General features: G+C 31.5%; 1 protein-coding gene across 5 annotated transcripts; it reads right to left on the reverse strand.

Moving 5' to 3' along the window:
- Window positions 1–594: 594 nt before the first annotated feature.
- LOC139491097 (uncharacterized) lies at window positions 595–12,773 on the reverse strand. 5 transcript variants are annotated; one of them, XM_071278456.1, is made up of 8 exons: window positions 12,493–12,773; window positions 10,715–10,815; window positions 9,430–9,456; window positions 8,346–8,414; window positions 7,038–7,191; window positions 6,332–6,425; window positions 5,060–5,126; window positions 595–765 (listed from the first exon to the last, which is right to left on the reverse strand). In XM_071278456.1, the coding sequence occupies exons 2-8, from the start codon at window positions 10,791–10,793 to the stop codon at window positions 611–613; spliced, it is 645 nt and encodes a 214-aa protein (XP_071134557.1). In that variant the 5' UTR covers window positions 10,794–10,815; window positions 12,493–12,773; the 3' UTR covers window positions 595–610. The 5 variants fall into 5 exon arrangements, with proteins under 5 accessions (XP_071134557.1, XP_071134558.1, XP_071134560.1 ...); XM_071278457.1 differs by having other exon boundaries at window positions 12,443–12,502; XM_071278459.1 differs by lacking the exon at window positions 8,346–8,414.
- Between the last annotated feature and the right edge of the window lie 4,578 nt (window positions 12,774–17,351).

A 17,351-nucleotide genomic window follows, 5' to 3' on the forward strand; every position in this document is an offset into this window, starting at 1 on the left:
ATATTCGTGGATTGGCACAGTCATTTTCAAATGTTGAAAATGGTGGATTAAACCTGCTTTTAAAGCCTCTCACTTGTATGACAGTCGCATCAAATTCAATTACATTGACAACACAAAAGGTAAAAATGTCACAAATATGGGTACAAAAACACGAACCCCACCAAAAAACTGGATGTGATCACAGGTGCTCCGGAGGGGTAAGAATATCCAGCTCAACACGCGGCCTTATGTTATTACAAAGCCGGTAAATAGTCTAACTTGGTAGGTCATATTCGTGAAATTGGGAACAGGATTGCAGTTACGACATAAGAAACATAATATTCGATATCATTTATGAAACGGACACTCCACAATGTACATCCGACCCGTTATGGCGTCCGTAAAATATACAAAGTGATGATATTAACTTCACCATTTGGAACTCTTGGTCTAAAAAAAATAAGTCCCAATTGGGAAGCCGAAATCAGTTCTTTTGTCGAAAAGTTTTGTTTTCAACCGACCTAGATATAAGTGCTAACCAAAAGCTCAAACACATCAAACGAAATGATAACTGTCATATCCACGACTTGGTACGGATAAAATCATAAACACATATACTGTTATTACGAATTTAAGGGATGCATGATATCAAAAATAGTGTTAACTGCCTCAAAATCAGTCGGCAACAATAATCCTGACTCTCATTGTACAGTTGTTCATGCTTCGTCCACATTAATACACATATTAGTATCAAAAACTTTTCGATGGCGGATGTTTCTAACTGATCTGAAAGGAAACAATGGAAGAAGTAATCAGTAAGCGGAATCAAATTAATTTGTTATACAGTACAGCATTTGTATGTTATTTCCATGTTTATAATTAATTTATATCATAGAATATTTTGTCGTCAAGTTTACAAGACTTATTATGATTAGTATAAAAGTTTGTGGAATTTAAATGCAAATACACAATTTATTTGTTGTTGATTGACCTGGTTGGTATTAGAACAAAACTATAAATAAAACTGATTATATAGAGGAAGGATGCATTTGAACATATATTTGCGCATACTCATTATCTATATGGACAAAGGGGGGTTCAAAACAATCATAATCTTATGAACTCCAAATAGATCAAGAACAGGTTTGAGCTATGCATGTTTGATGATAGAAAAATCCAAAACTCGAATCTAGAAGCAAATTCCATGAGCAAAAAACAATGGCTGAAATGTCAGACTGATACTAGTGGTTCGTTGCTTTACTTCTCTTTAATATTTATCTTATTCTCATTGTCATATTAAGAATAGACAAAGCGTATAAAACTAAAGTTTTAATCGCATGATTCAAAATTTGTCTGAAAACAAAAAAACAATATTACAAAAGAAATGATGACAGGATAAACATCTGTCCAATATTCACTACAATGAAAATCCAAAAGTTCGGTAGCATCAACTTAATCAAATTCTATCTTGAACCTAATTGATCTGGAATGGAAACAATCACTTCACAAGGATCTTCGCAGTTCTTATTTAGATAAATTGTCATAATTTAGTTTATCTGGCCAGCGCTTTAACCTTTTCTGATGTAGTTTTCAACTGTATTGATCAAGTTCCTCATCTAGTCGTTTGTATATGCAATTTTGTGCTTCTTTGTTACATATTTGCTAGTTTTTTACTAGTCATTAAGATTATAACATTTAATTTTCCTGTAATGATGTGATGTAAGTCACTGATTTTCAATATAATGGACTTTGATGCGACTGTCATACAAGTGAAAGGTTTAGTTAGCTATAAAACTAGGTTTTACCCACCATTTTCTACATAAGAAAATGCCTGTACCAAATAAGATATATGACAGTTGTTATCCATTCGTTTGATGTGTTTGTGCTTTTTATATTGCCATTAGATAAGGGATTTTTCCGTTTTGAATTTTCGTCGGAGTTCAGTATATTTGAAGAAATCAGGTATTATTTCCAATACATATTTCTGGTGGAAAGTATTGCTTTTATTGAAAGTTAATATAAGCAAAATTTTGCACAAAGAAAACAAGTTTTAATCATCTTTATAAATAGATGTCTCTGATAAGAATAGCCTATGGAATATTATTGTTTTCTTCTTTCCACATTTGCTGCATTTTATAATGTCGAAATCAGAGTGCTGCATTATTAGCTGGTGATAACCGCGTACACGAAGAGGTATAATTGAAAACCGAACACATACGCCTGTATACGTATACGGAGTATATATATCTTCCAATTCATACGATATTTCCAAACTTGTATTTTCTATCATGGCATCCTTCTTTATAATAGGTTGCTGCTCACAAGGAAACTATTAACCCAAGAGTTCAAATGGCGAGGCTTATTTCACCCTTTCGTGAATTTTACTGACGCACTCACGGCTTGATTGACCGTTACAGAATATTCGTTTCTCTAATGATACGGATATGTTGTCGTAACTTCAATCCCGTTCCCTTATCATTAATGTGACTTACCAAATTAATTTAAACTTTTAACCAGGTTCGTACTAACAAAAGCAACACAACAGGTGTCAAATGTGTAATGCAGACTTTGCTTACCCTTTGGGAGCACCTCAGATCACCCCCACTTTTCGTGTTGCTTAGTCAGTAGTTTTCTATGTTTTGTTTTGTGTTCAATTGTTTGCTTGTTTGTCTATTTATTTTTAAGGAAAGGCAATGGCGTTGTCATTTTGTGTCTATTTAGGAGTTCGAATGTCCCTCTGGTATCTTTCGCCTTTATTTTATCTATCATAAACAATTGAGTGAAATATATAATAAAATGAAAGTCTTAGGAAATTATTTGTCCCCAACATAAATGATGAAATATTTTTTATAGTTAGATAAAGGAAATGTAGACTATTTTGTTCCTTTTGACCGCGTGACGCCATTACATACATAAATCAATAATCCAACAAATCTAAAAAATTAAAACAAAACTTTATAATTTTCATGCACCCAAAGCTGATTTTAGGATTCACATTTATCAGGATCGATCAAAGCTGAATTTTTGAAAACCAAGGATTTAAGAACCGAGACAACTGTTGAGCTTTATACCAAAGAAGACATACAAATGAAAGGCAAATGCGTCTAAAATCAACCTCGACTGAGGCAGTTTAAATATTAGTTTCTTGAAAATTTATAGTTTAATGAACGGATTGTTTAAAGAAGATTTGATATCAATCATAACAGTGCCGAAGTGCTGACTACTGATCTGGTGATACCCGCGGGGAAGATGTCCACCAGCCGTGGTATCAACCGGTGGTGTAAAAACTCAAAACCACATTATTATAAATTTCATTAAATAAGTGGTGAGATTGTCAATTTCAAAATGTTTCTACTTAGAGTAGTCTGTTATAATAATATGAGGAATCATAGTTAAAACTATGCCTATGAAGGCAATAGTAGTATACCGCTGCTCAATAATCATAAATAGCTTGGTTTAATGGCTTGTCAAACTGCCCGCTTATATGACAATGTTAAAAATCTCGCTAAAATGACAACATTACTTGTAATGTACAGTACAAATAAATGCACGAACACTAAGGACAGAGAAATACATAAATACATGAAATCATAGTTCATTTCAACATGTAAGCAACAAATTCACAACGAGCACCTAAAACTAATTTACGACACAACACAAATATAGCACCATAAAATGATTAACTTATAAGATTAAATGTATCATTTCCTGTCTTTACAAATGCAACTTTTTATTTACGATAGTTTTATGAGAAAAACAAAAAATAACAGCATTTATCGATTTGATGTTTATTTTCAACTTTGCAACACAGAATTTACCGAAAGATGCAGTGCAACGCAAAACTTGCCATGTGCGATCATCATTCATGAGGAACAGGATCTGCTTACCCCTAAAAAGCCCTTGGTCTTTGGATTCGTGTTACCCAGTTTAGTTTTCTATGCTGTACTTTGTATACTGTCTTTTGATCGTTTTTATTTTTTTTTGCCATGACATTGTTTTTGACTTTTTTTTTTTTATATTTTTGCTTTTTGTCAATGTAATAAGATTTAAACAATTATCAAACTTGTGCTTTAATAATAGTAAATATGTTGAATTTCTGCCATATCATTTTTATTATCAGCTGAAGCACAAGTCAACACAAATATGAAATAAATAGCACTATACATCTTGCTTATTTGTCTATTTTGTGCTGCAGCTTGTTTGGTTAGACTGAATTATTTTGCTTACTATTTTGTAAGTACATTTCCAGTGTAGGCATATACAGGAACCGACTTCTTATTCCATAGATTCAATTTGTTGCAAATAAACTCATCATAGATACCGGGACTAAATTTTGTATATACGCCAGACGCGCGTTTCGTCTACAAAAGACTCATCAGTGTCGCTCGAATCCAAAAAAGTTAAAAAGGCCAAATAAAGTATGAAGTTGAAGAGCATTATGGACCAAAATTCCTAAAAGTTTTGCCAAATTCAGCTATGGTAATCTATGCCTGAGGTAGAAAAGCCTTAGTATTTCAAAAATTCAATATTTTGTAAACAGTTAATTCATAAATGTAACCATATCAATGATAATTCATGTCAGCACAAAAAGTGCTGACTACTGGGCTGGTGATACCCTCGGGGAAATAAATCTCCACCAGCAGTGGCATCGACCCAGTGGTTGTAAATAAACTCATCATAGATACCGGGACTTAATTTTGTAGATACGCCAGACGCGCGTTTCGTCTACAAAAGACTCACCAGTGACGCTCGAATCCAAAAAAGTTAAAAAGGCCAAATAAAGTATGAAGTTGAAGAGCATTGAGGACCAAAATTTCTAAAAGATTACTATTGTTAAGTTAAATATAACAAAACGAAAATACAAAAGATATGTACAAATATGAAGAAATGCATTTAAATATTAAGGTTCTATATTGTCAACTTATATTATCACAGATTATCTATCTTAAAAGCGTAAATTGCGGACCCATGGTTTCCTGAAAATATATATATGGCTGCTATGAAATATCTCCTTATTAAATGCAGGGTTCTTGATGAATGTATCATTTAAGTATTAATTTATATCATTTTATCAACTTACAGCTGATATCAAACGTTGCATTTGTTGTGTTATGACTGATTGTAGCCACAATTGCATTGCTATGGTTCTGTAAGATAAGATTTATAAGAGTTTGATTCCAAATTATTTTCGATTGAATTGCCTGGTTTTTTTTATATATATATTGGCATAGGTCTCTTAAAACAAAAAATCTGGAGTTGTTTCTTTATATATGTAATTAAGAAGTTCTACTACTTCAAAAGAGATGGGTCTATTTTTATATTGAAAACTTTTGTTTCTAGATATCAATATTCACATCTTTTAGATTATGAACAATTATTCAATTATGTTTATGGCGCATTAAATTTGTCTTTTTAATGTTTTTATTTGATCTCCTCTGCTTATGCGATTTTTTAGTTGCTTTTTTGTTTTCTTAATTACTAGACAATCATGATGACAAATATAAAGGCAACAGTAGTATACCGCTGCTCAAAAGTCATAAATCGATTTAGAGAAATAAAATCTGGGTTACAAACTAAACCAGATGAAAACGTACGTGTATAAGAAAACTCTTTGGGAAAAAAGTCCCGTTTGAATGGTTTTACATTACTAATTTTTTGGGCCTTTCATAGCTTGCTGTTCGGTGTGAGCCAAGGCTCCGTGTTGAAGGCCGTACCTTGACTTATAATGGTTTACTTTATAAATTGTTATGTGGATGGAGAATTGTATCATTGGCACGCATACCACATCTTTCTATATCTACATACAGAAATTTAAAAGAAGAATGTATAAAAATGTGTGTGATATTTTTGTTTCTACTCTTGGAAATACTTATAACGAAACACAGTATTCATCAATTCATCATTTTAGAAAGTTGTTATCTTTTTTTCACAACAACAAAAAAAGGAAAATGTAAAAAATAACTGTTAATAACATATTAAAAGGTGGTTTTAATAGTACAGGGAGATAACTCTGTATAAATCAGATAAAGGTTTTAATCACGTTGTATTGTTAAGGAAATATTAAGCTTCAATTAGTCAATCTGTTACACATCCAATGATTTTTTTCCGAGAAAGTGTGTCGTTCAAGGTTTTTTTCTTTTTTTTTATATTTTTGTCAAAGGGTCAAAGTTAATATTTTGTCAAGTTTTATGAAAATCAAACGCGCAAATTTATTTTAGGTGTTTGGTACCAACTGAATACACAGTTTTTAAAACTACTGATTCCGTTGTCTCTATGGGGAATCAATGGCAAATGGTGGTTTGAATATTATAATTTGGTGCTTTATATATTTCATATTACTTGATCGACTTACCAGTATTACAATTTCGGAAGGGTCAGATTTGAGGTGAAATAACTCTTTCATATTGCCGTCAAAAATATCATATTGCGAGTACAAATCAAACCCCCTATGTAAAAATAAACAGAAAAACATAAACAATTTTTTTTAAAAGTCAATCGAAAATATTGAAAGAATGATAAAATAAATAATAAAAAGACGCAACAATAAAAAGATTAATGTCCATAATTTTCATAAAAAAGAATTAGGAAAACAAATTATAATTAGAACAGAGTTATTAAGGACGATGCTTGCTACATGCACTATCACTAGCATACGATTAGATTTTGCTTCTCTTGTTATTTTAATGCCACATATTGAATAAAATAAAGGGTAAATTGGTCTTGATCCCAATTGAGTGTTAGATATAAAATAAGAAGATGTGTTATGATTGTCAACGAGACAAGTCAACATCAGAGACAAATGACATAGAAATAAATAACTATAGATCACCGCATGGCCTTAAATAATAAACAAAGCCTATACCGCATAGTCAGATGTAATAGACACCAAAATATAATATATAAATCCATTCAATCGAGAAAAAAAACTATAACAATAACAGAAACAAATGATAATTTCAAGTTATAACATTAACGGTACCAATTTTCCTGCACCAGATGCGCATTTCGACAATACATGTCTCTTCAGAGATGCTCGTGGCCAAAATATTTGCAATTACCTTCTCCTCACACTCCCCAACTGAAACCCAGCCGGACTAAAAACTGTCAGAATATCGCTAAAACAATTTTGACTTTCACGTTCCCCGTCAATCAGAAGCATTCCATTACCAGCTTTTAAACACATACATTTATCTGTTGTCAGTGAATAGTTACCTGAAACAAAGTACCGATAAATATCATGTCTGGTCAATACTATATTAGGAAAATACCAATATTAGTTGCAAACTAATTTGGATAAATAATTGATGTATCATACGCGTATAGTACGCTCAAATCATGTATATGACAGTTGTTTGAGATCCAGCAGCCAAAATGATGAAAATGTATTCATTTTCTGCCTTTTGAAATAACTGTTTAATTGATTTTCGATTGACAAATTGATAAAATAAAAAACCAAAAAAAATGGGTATGAGTGCCAGTGAGACAACTCTTAATCAAAGTCACAATTTATAAAAATAAACCATTAAAGTTCAAAGTACGCCCTTCAACACGGAGCATTAACTCACACCGAACGGCCAGCTATAAAGGGCTCTAAAAATTACCAGTGCAAAACCATTCAAATACGAAAACCAACGGTCTAATTTATATAAAAAAAAACGAGAACGAAAAACATGTATGAACCATACCATGGTTCTAAATAAATGAGAAATCGTATCAAATTATAAAATTCATTAAAATTGTAATTTTAAATTAGTAACATTCTAAATGTACAAAGAAAATAAAAAAAAGATACCCCAAACAAATTTATGGCGTGATTTTGTTCATATCATTGATATACGTCTATTAGTGTAGATTTATTTTAGAATATTCCTTAAAAACTTCGATTTTTGGTGTCAAAAAAGAAATGTAATAATCGCTCTTTATTTTCTCATAGATATTAAGATAAGTAAGATATAAAATTAAAAAAAAGTCGACTTAGTCAAGTAAAAAGATCACCTATTAACAATCATAGATATAGGAAGATGTGGTGTGAGTGCCAATGAGACAACTCTCCATACAAATAACAATTTAAAAAGTAAACCATTATAGGTTAAAGTACGGCCTTCAACACGGAGCCTTAGCTCACACCGAACAACAAGCTATAAAGGGCCCCAAAATTACTAGTGTAAAACCATTCAAACGGGAAAACCAACGGTCTAATCTATATTAACAAAACGAGAAACGAGAAACACGTATATATTACATAAACAAACGACAACTACTGTACATCAGATTCCTGACTTAGGACAGGTGCTGGTGTGCTGTTATATTTATTACAACTGTGTTGATTTGCTTTACATAACTACACACACATGACTATGACTTACTGTGTTCAGTTTCTGTAACAACGATTTCCTCTTTTTCATTTGTACTATCGTATTCTATTGTGTAAATTCCTAGAAAAAGTGGAATGTATTATCTTATTTAAAATACTAGTATACCACTGGTAAATATTAATTAAAAATTAAACAAGTGACGCTTTAAATTTAATGAAAGGAATGACGGTTAAACTATGGTTCTGAATGAATTAAGTTCGTTTAGTTTTTAACCCGGATTTGTGTTTTCTTTCAATCGATTTATGACTCTTGAACACCGGTATACTACTTTCACTTTTGTCTTTATTTGTTATTAACAGGTTGAATTTAGATCCTTGTTATATGTATTTCTTTGAAAATATCAACAACACGTATTATAGCTTGATTATGTTTTGATTTACATAATCAACAATCCTCTAAATATACTGCCGAAATTTTTATGCTAATGAACCTTAAATTTATATAATTAAAACTGGAATAACTTTTCATATTAGGTTTTATATTTTTTCAAGAGAAGCTCATAATAAAGTCTACGACAAAACAGACTATAATCAGACGCCTATTGGTGTCGTGCTTTTTGTCTGGAATGAGATGCTTTTTGTATTATTATTATATCTTCCCAAGTGACAACGTTTTTGATTTTCTTGATAAACGATATCTTTATACTACCGTTTAATTGATTATGTTAGGACTTTAGTCAGCACATATAACTAAAATTAAGAAGAGAGTTGTATCTGAAATCGATATCAAGAAAACTTACACATGCAAAGGGACATTTTATAATAGGACAGGGACCGTTTGCGTCGAACATATAAGCGACTAAAGATAAGAATACATCACCTGCAATAATATTCAGTCAAATGTTACAACTGTCTCACTGACATATATATTTAGCTTAATTGTATGAAATTGTTAACAGTTTTATATGCGTTAATAGCGCTGTTATTGATATGTTTTCTAGATGGAAGCAGCAAGGATCTCGCTCCCTTAAATTTTGTGTTTTTTTACTGAATTTTATCGTTTCTATTTCAAATTCGGTAAACTACTGCCTCTACATGCTAAAACCATTAGTAAAAAAAATAAATAAATGACATACCTTGAATTTGACTATGTTCTGAGGCTACTGCAAATAAGATATGATAATAATATATCTTTCAAAAAATCTTTTTTTTTCCAAACACAAATAAAGTTATAAACTTTTTCCTTTCATAATTCTCTTGAAAAAACATTGTTGCTTACAAGTTATTCACGAAACCAAGAGTGAAGATTGAATCATCTCCTTGACAACTATATGGACGCCATCATAAATTAGTTAAACATAATGAAATACCTGTTTCAAACATGAAGACGAATATATTCCAGTTGTAGTTACCATCATTCTGGCATCTTTTCCTCTTAGTTTTGATGGCGTCTTTGTAAATTCATTAAAAAGTTCGATTGAATATTTTAGTTAGTTTGACTGCTAGATAATAAAATTGTGAATGGAAAAGGGGAATGTGTCAAAGAGACAACAATCCGACCATAGAGAAGACAACAGCAGAAGGTCGCCAACAGGTCTTAAATGCAGCGAAAAATTCCCGCACCCGGAGGCGTCCTTCAGCTGGCCCCTAAACAAATATATATACTAGTTCAGTGATAATGAACGCATACTAAACTGACTGCTAGATCCATATTATTGTTAATTTAATTTATAATTAGTTTTGTTTTGGGTCCACATCCAATTTTGTAATTATAATGAAACTTTAATCATCTGTCATACAAGTGGACGGCTTAGCTAGCTATAACACAAGATTTGACACACTGGTTTTTTTTCACACAGAAAAATGCCTGTTCCAAGACGGGTATACCAGACTTGGTTTCCATTTGTTCTGTTGATTGGTAAAGTTTGATTTTATCAGTTTGTTTAAAGTATGATTATCCTTTAAGCATCTTCCGCCTCGGTTATTCTGTATTATTTATATGATATGTTTCTGACGAATAACTGTGAGTTGCGGTAACTTTTATGAACGCACTTTAAATTCTCTTTTTTTTGTGGATTTTTCATTGTTTTTCTTCTTCCTCGAAAGAGGGACGAAAGATACCAGAGGGACAGTCAAACTCATAAATCGAAAAATAAACTGACACCGAAATGGCTAAAAATGAAAAAGACAAACAAAAAAACAATAGTACACATGACACAACATAGAAAACTAAAATATAAGCAACACGAACCCCACCAAAAACTAGGGGTGATCTCAGGTGTTCCGGAAGGGTAAGCAGATCAAATTGAGAAAAAAAAATATTATGAAGTGAAAATAGGCAATCATAATGATTACTGCTTGTCTCTTTTTAGGAAAATTGTGAATCAAATTTTAAAAGGCCCGGAGCCAGAAATAGCTTACAGTTTTGTTTGATGCTAAATTGATTCAACCTTTGGACATGCTGAATTATCTCTGGAGTTTTCTGCAGACTGATAGACATCCCGATTGGTCGTACCAATTAACTGTAACAAAGTAATAAACTCATAGCGTATGCAACTTCTTTTTTATATTGAGAGGCATAATGGATGATTTTTTTCACTTATCTTAGAAATACCAAAGAGTTGTTCTGCACTCAAAAATAAGTAAAAACCCTATTTTCATTTGCTTAAAAACGAAATAAAAATTAGTTCGCACTGAAATTGGTTAGAAATACTAGTTGCAAAAATAGTTACTTAAAAACGAGAAGTAACTATACTTGACGTGTTTATATCTAGAATATGTTGTTGATAAATTTGAGAATGGAAATGGGGAATGTGTCAAAGAGACAACAACCGACCATATAACAGAAGAAGGTCACCAATATGTCTTCAATGCAGCGAGAAATACCCGCACCCGGAGACGTCCTTCAGCTGGCCGCCCATAAATAAATATATGTACTAGTTCAGTGATAATGCACGCCATACTAAACTCCAAATTATACACAAGACACTAAAGTTATATAAATTGAGAATAATACATGGCAAAATCCGTATCATATGTCGTATCATCCCGAGACATCAATATTAGCCCAAGGGCCTTTAGGCCCGAGGAATGATATTGGTCGAGGGTGATACGGCATGTGATACGGATTTTGCCATGTATTATACACTTTATCATATATTTCAACAGAAGAGTATTATATTATATGAACTGTTTTCTGATCCATAGCACTTGGTTACCTTCAGTTCTACTTTTGTCTTGTTATAAAGGCCTTAAAAGAACTGATCAATTACTTATCCGAAGCACCTGGGTTACCTTACAATTTGCGTGCTGTTGTTTTAAAAATATTTTGTTTATTATTGTATTAATTTGTGTGTTTTGTATTTTTCATAGTTGCATTTAGTGTGCCAAAAAATATGAAAACTTGACGTTCGTGACGTCACATACAATATGAAAACTCGACGTTCGTGACGTCACATACCAAACAATAACGTCATTCAAACAATTTACCTATTTTGCGGAAAATTTTTCTCAAGCAAAAAAAAAAACCAAAACTGACTTTCTGTAAAAAAAAAAAAAAAAAAAAAGTAGGGGTGTGATAAAGGGTATGTGATAAAGGGTGCGCATCAAAGTTGCGCGATATGGATTAAACAGCAGGCTATTTATCACATATGCAAAACTACTGTATTTACTACTAAACATATGATAAATAGTATGAACCTTCCGTCTTGATAGTTTCAACTTGATCGAATGACTGATTGATGGTCGACTAACTTCCAAATTCAGTTTGAGTAACATATACTCTTTATAACATTAAATGGGTCAAACTTTATCATCTGATGTGTTAGAATTGGCACTTTTGTTGTGCTGAATTTGAGGAAGGTTGGGATTTTCTTTGTTAAAACTGATTGTTTAGATCTATGGTAATTTGGTTTTATAGTGCATGTGTATACTTGACACTACAGTCTAATTTTCAATCTATGATTATCTATAAATATATTTTAACGTTAACACTTTGCGTCGTGCTTTCTTTGTTTCTAATGTTGCTATCAGCATTTTTATATTTCATTTTCTTTTTCACCAATTGAATTGTAGAATGATTATAAAAATCATTTTATTTGAATTTTTATTAGGCAGACATTTGTAAATATTCGACATGCCATTACTTACCTTTATTTAGTGTCTTCTTTCTCATGTATTAATATAAAAAGTAGACCTACCTATTCAACTGTATTTAAACATCCACACATTTGCGTTTGGTGTCGATATAGCTCTGCTGAAATGTAACAAAAACTTTTCTGTTTTAAACTACTTTTTTAAATGAATAGTTTAGCGGTTTTGAATTACAATTCTGTCAAATCTAATAAAATGAAATTGATAATTAGTCCTATACACCTTTTTTTTAAACTCGGGAACAATATCCCATGGTAGTACAAACATATGAATTAATATAAAGACCATTGTCTAGATATTTTAATTATGAATTCAACGAAACCGAAACGACCGAAAGTACAACTACACACGTTAAAAATTATTGTTTATTGTCACAATGGATTATGAATGCAGAGCATTTAACTTTAAATTAAATCGTGACACATTGGTGTGTGTGTATGTGTTTTTCTGTATTTATATATAAATAGATCATGAGTTAACTTTTAAATAATACATGTACAACATACATTTTTTAAAGAGCAATTCTATGCCCAATATTCGACATCACCATGTACATTGGAATATGAGAATGTTATGCTATGTTACTCTGTGGTTAATAATACACAAGAGGCTTTTTTTTTTAAATTCAGAACAAAATAACAAAAATACCGATCGCGAATACCAAGAAAAAACTTCGGAAATTTCTTATCTTAAAGCAAAATCAAAAGCTAAAACACATCAAATGAATAGAAAGCAACCGTCATATTACTGACTTTGGTAAGTGCATTTCCTGATGTAGAAAATGGTGATTTTAACTAAGTATATTTTTTAAGAATGCATTAGAGGATTTAGCGTCATAGTTCAAGGATAGTGAATACGTCATTTAGATTATTTGAATTTCATCTTTTTTGAAAATTGGAAAACTAACTAACTCGAAAACAATTTCATAAACCTCATTTTCCAAAGGTAAAGCACCCCTTCCCCCTCAATATAAAAGATATTAGTGATTAGAATTTTTTGGGAGTCCTGTCTAATGATAAAAATGATATTGTGAAGTATAGTATACAACTTACCTATTTCCCGAGGGGATGATGACAAAATAAAAAAACAATGTTTGACAAAGATTGCAAGCTTAACTGTTACTTAAGTTAACTGTATATCTTGTATACTTTATCTCAAGTTCGATGTGATAAATGTGTTTAACATAGTCAACAAAATGTTGAACCATTTAGCATGTATAGTGATGGAACATAGTCTATGCAGCGGAAAGTAAGTTTAAGGATGAGGGCAAGCATCTATTCTTTCTTCATCAGAAGTTCCTGTATGAAGTGAGCCTCAGAAGAATGAAGGAAAAGTCAGCATGAAGAGGGACACAATTTATTCCCATTGGAATGCCGATTGTTTGTTGACAAACACGTCCTCCAAACGTTACAAATATGTTGTCACGAAATCAAGCGTCTTGATAATGTCAGTTTCAGATATTTTTTGGGGGGATCAGAGTGATATTTACCAAAGTAGATGTATCCCTTCATAAGACAAGATCCTTGTATATACGTTGGTCATTTTTTTCTCTCAGTTGTCATTTAGTTTGGAATAGCTAATACCTATGTATATACTTAAATGTAGAAAAGTCAAAGATTTTGTACACTAAAAGATCTTTGGAATTTTTTCACGCTGCCTATAGAATAGGAAATGTCATATCAACTTTGAAGCCGATATGTTCATAAGATTCTCTCACTTAAGTGACAGTAATAAAAGATAATTGGGCTTTTTCAAAAACGGTTAAAAGAGTAAAAAATAAATAATTTCCAAAATTTGTTGAAATAAAATCTTTCAGATATATATAGAGAGGAACAACACTTTTGTTACATAAATATTGGCTGTTTTACGAAACAATACACATGCATCAAGTACTACTATCACTAATGCATGCAAAAAGATTGAAATGTTCATATTTTTAGCATATATATATAAAGTAGATGTAGCATGATTGCCAATGAGACAACTCTTCACAAGAGACCAAATGGCACATAAATTAACAACTATAGGATACTGTATGGCCTTCAACAATTAGCAAAGCCCATAATAATTGTCAGCTAAAAAAGGCCCAAAATGAAACATATGCTTATTTTTGACGATTTATATCTGAAATGGAGTGTCTACACTGGTGTTCAGTCTTAATATTTTAATTTGTGTTATCATTTTATAATAATACATAACATATAAGAAGATTGAGCCTGTACATGAATGTGGCTACTTTCAATTTAGACAAGAACCATATGAAAAGTGACGTTTTTGACATATTTGATAGTGATTTTTTTTTATATATTTCCACACATTTCAACATATCTATCCCTTATCCTTTCTTCATCAGTTAGGAAAGGAATAAAACACATTTAAAAGTTATCAAAGATACCAGGATTATAATTTAGTAACCTTTGTTACAAAAACAGATACACAGTAAAAATACAATTGCGAATTTTCATAAGATTTGTTTCTTCTCTAATGACCTTAAGTACCTTATAGTGAACCAGATGAACACTTTAGCCTCTAGGAAGTCCATAGGTTAAGATTTTTAAAATAGTTATAGCGTAAACAAATATTTTTAGTACGCCTTAAGCTTGGATTGTTAAGAACAGTACATAAAATTCTAGAATTTGAATTTAAGAAGTAAAAAAAAATCTTGAAAGTGTCAAGATTTGCTTGTTAAAACTTCTAACCCCGTTGCATTTGTTTGCACCTGTCTAAACTCAGAAACTGATTGTTCAGTGGTTGTCGTTTGTTCATGTGGTTCAGAAAAGCATTTCCCGATTCTCCTGTTTGAATTAATTTACACCTTTGAGGCCCTTTATAGCTTGCTCTTCGGTGTGAACCAAGTCTCCGCGTTGACTGCACATACTTTTTGCACATTGTAACTTGCATGGCAAGTTGTCTCATCGGCACTCATACCATATCTTTTTTCTATTTGAAAGGAATAGTTGATTTGTTACAATAATATTGAATTGGTGATAAAACTGATATTTTATATATTTAAATCCTGCAGTTTATGATTGAAGAACATACACATTTAACAAAACATATGTGTTAAGTGTAAGTGTTGTACAAAGTTTCAAAAAAAAAAAACATTTCATCAGGAGTATGTGTAATATGTTACACATTAAAATAATTTAACAATCAGTGTATCAATATTTTAAATTTAAATGACTTTTAGATCAATTTTTGCTGAATTCTTACCAGTTTAAATACTTGCATGTCACAAAAGTTTTAATCTTTACGTTTCCTATATAATAAGTTGATGTTAATTTTGAAAATAGCATGCTAATTGTTGTATTTAGGTCAACATGATTTAGTTTCCAAATTTCTTTATACAGAAATGAGCTGATTTTTTTTATTGATATTTTATCATTTTGTCATTTTATGTCGTATTGTTATACCACTGTCTCATTTTATGTTGAGGGTTGGCGCTAGATAAAACGTTTAAACCCGCTGGATTTGTGTGCACCTGTCCTAAGTCAAGAACCTGATGCTCAGTGGTTGGTGTTTGTTGATGTGGTTCATAAGTGTTTCTCATTTTTATACGCCCGTCAAAATTTTGACTGGACGTATTATAGTATACAAATGTCCGGTGTCCGTCCGTCCGTCCGTAAGTCTGTCCGTCTGTCTGTCCGGCGTAAACATGTCGCACCGTAACTTCAGAACGACTTATCTAAATTTCATGAAATTTAATATCGTTGTTTTTTATGATGGTCAAATGAACTGTATACTTTTTGGTGAAAATAAGATTTAAACTTTTTGAGTTACGGCACTTTGTAACTAAAACAGGGGTGTGTTTTTTTTCACATGTCGCGCCGTATCTCAAAAACGATCTTTGATTATTGCTTAAAACTTTACATAATTGTTAGTTATATTAATCTTAATATCTGTATACTTTTTGGTGATGATTCAAAATCTAATTTTTGAGTTATTGAGTATTTTGTAAAAAAGGTGGAGGGTTTTTTTACATGTCGTGCCGTATCTCAAAAACGATTTATGATTATTGCTTAAAACCTTACACACTTCTTTGTTATATTAATCTAAAGATCTGTATACTTTTTGGTGATGATTCAAAATTTCATTTTTGAGTTATTGAGTATTTTGTAAAAAAGGGGGAGGGGATTTTTACATGTCGTGCCGTATCTCAAAAACGATTTATGATTCTTGCTTAAAACTTTACACACTTCTTTGTTATATTAATCTAAAGATCTGTATACTTTTTGGTGATGATTCAAAATTTCATTTTTGAGTTATTGAGTATTTTGTAAAAAAGGGGGAGGGGATTTTTACATGTCGTGCCGTATCTCAAAAACGATTTATGATTCTTGCTTAAAACTTTACACACTTCTTTGTTATATTAATCTAAAGATCTGTATACTTTTTGGTGATGATTCAAAATTTCATTTTTGAGTTATTGAGTATTTTGTAAAAAAGGGGGGAGGGGATTTTTACATGTTGTGCCGTATCTCAAAAACGATTCATGATTATTGCATAAAACTTTACACACGTCTTTGTTATATTAATCTAAAGATCTGTATACCACATGTCAAGCCGTGTATCAAAAACAATAAATGGTTATTGATTAAAACTTTCTCAGAAACTATTTATGATTATTGCATAAAACTTCCACACAAGACGTCGGGCGTATCATGCGCTCATGGCGCAGCTGTTTATTTATATAGATTATACTTTTGGTTTTCCTGTTTGAATGGTTTTACACTAGTCATTTTTGGGTTCATTTATAGCTTGCTGTTCGGTGTGAGCCAAGGCTCGGTGTTGAATGCCTTACTTTGACCTTTAACTGTTTACTCTTACAAATTGTGACTTAAATGGAAAGTTGTCTCATTGACACTCAATCCACATCTGATAGCTATTTATAGGTTTCAATCACAGC

The sequence above is a fragment of the Mytilus edulis genome, chromosome 10, assembly GCF_963676685.1.
Source record: "Mytilus edulis chromosome 10, xbMytEdul2.2, whole genome shotgun sequence".
NCBI lineage: Eukaryota > Metazoa > Mollusca > Bivalvia > Mytilida > Mytilidae > Mytilus > Mytilus edulis.

Excerpts from the sequence above, each read along its gene's own strand:
- LOC139491097 (XM_071278456.1), bottom strand. The coding sequence starts at position 10,793 with ATGTCTATCAGTCTGCAGAAAACTCCAGAGATAATTCAGCATGTCCAA. Across the intron at positions 6,426-7,037 it reads TTGGGGAGTGTGAGGAGAAG|GGGGTTTGATTTGTACTCGC; the intron begins GTAATTGCAAAT and ends ATTTTTACATAG. Across the intron at positions 5,127-6,331 it reads CTTCCGAAATTGTAATACTG|AACCATAGCAATGCAATTGT; the intron begins GTAAGTCGATCA and ends CTTATCTTACAG.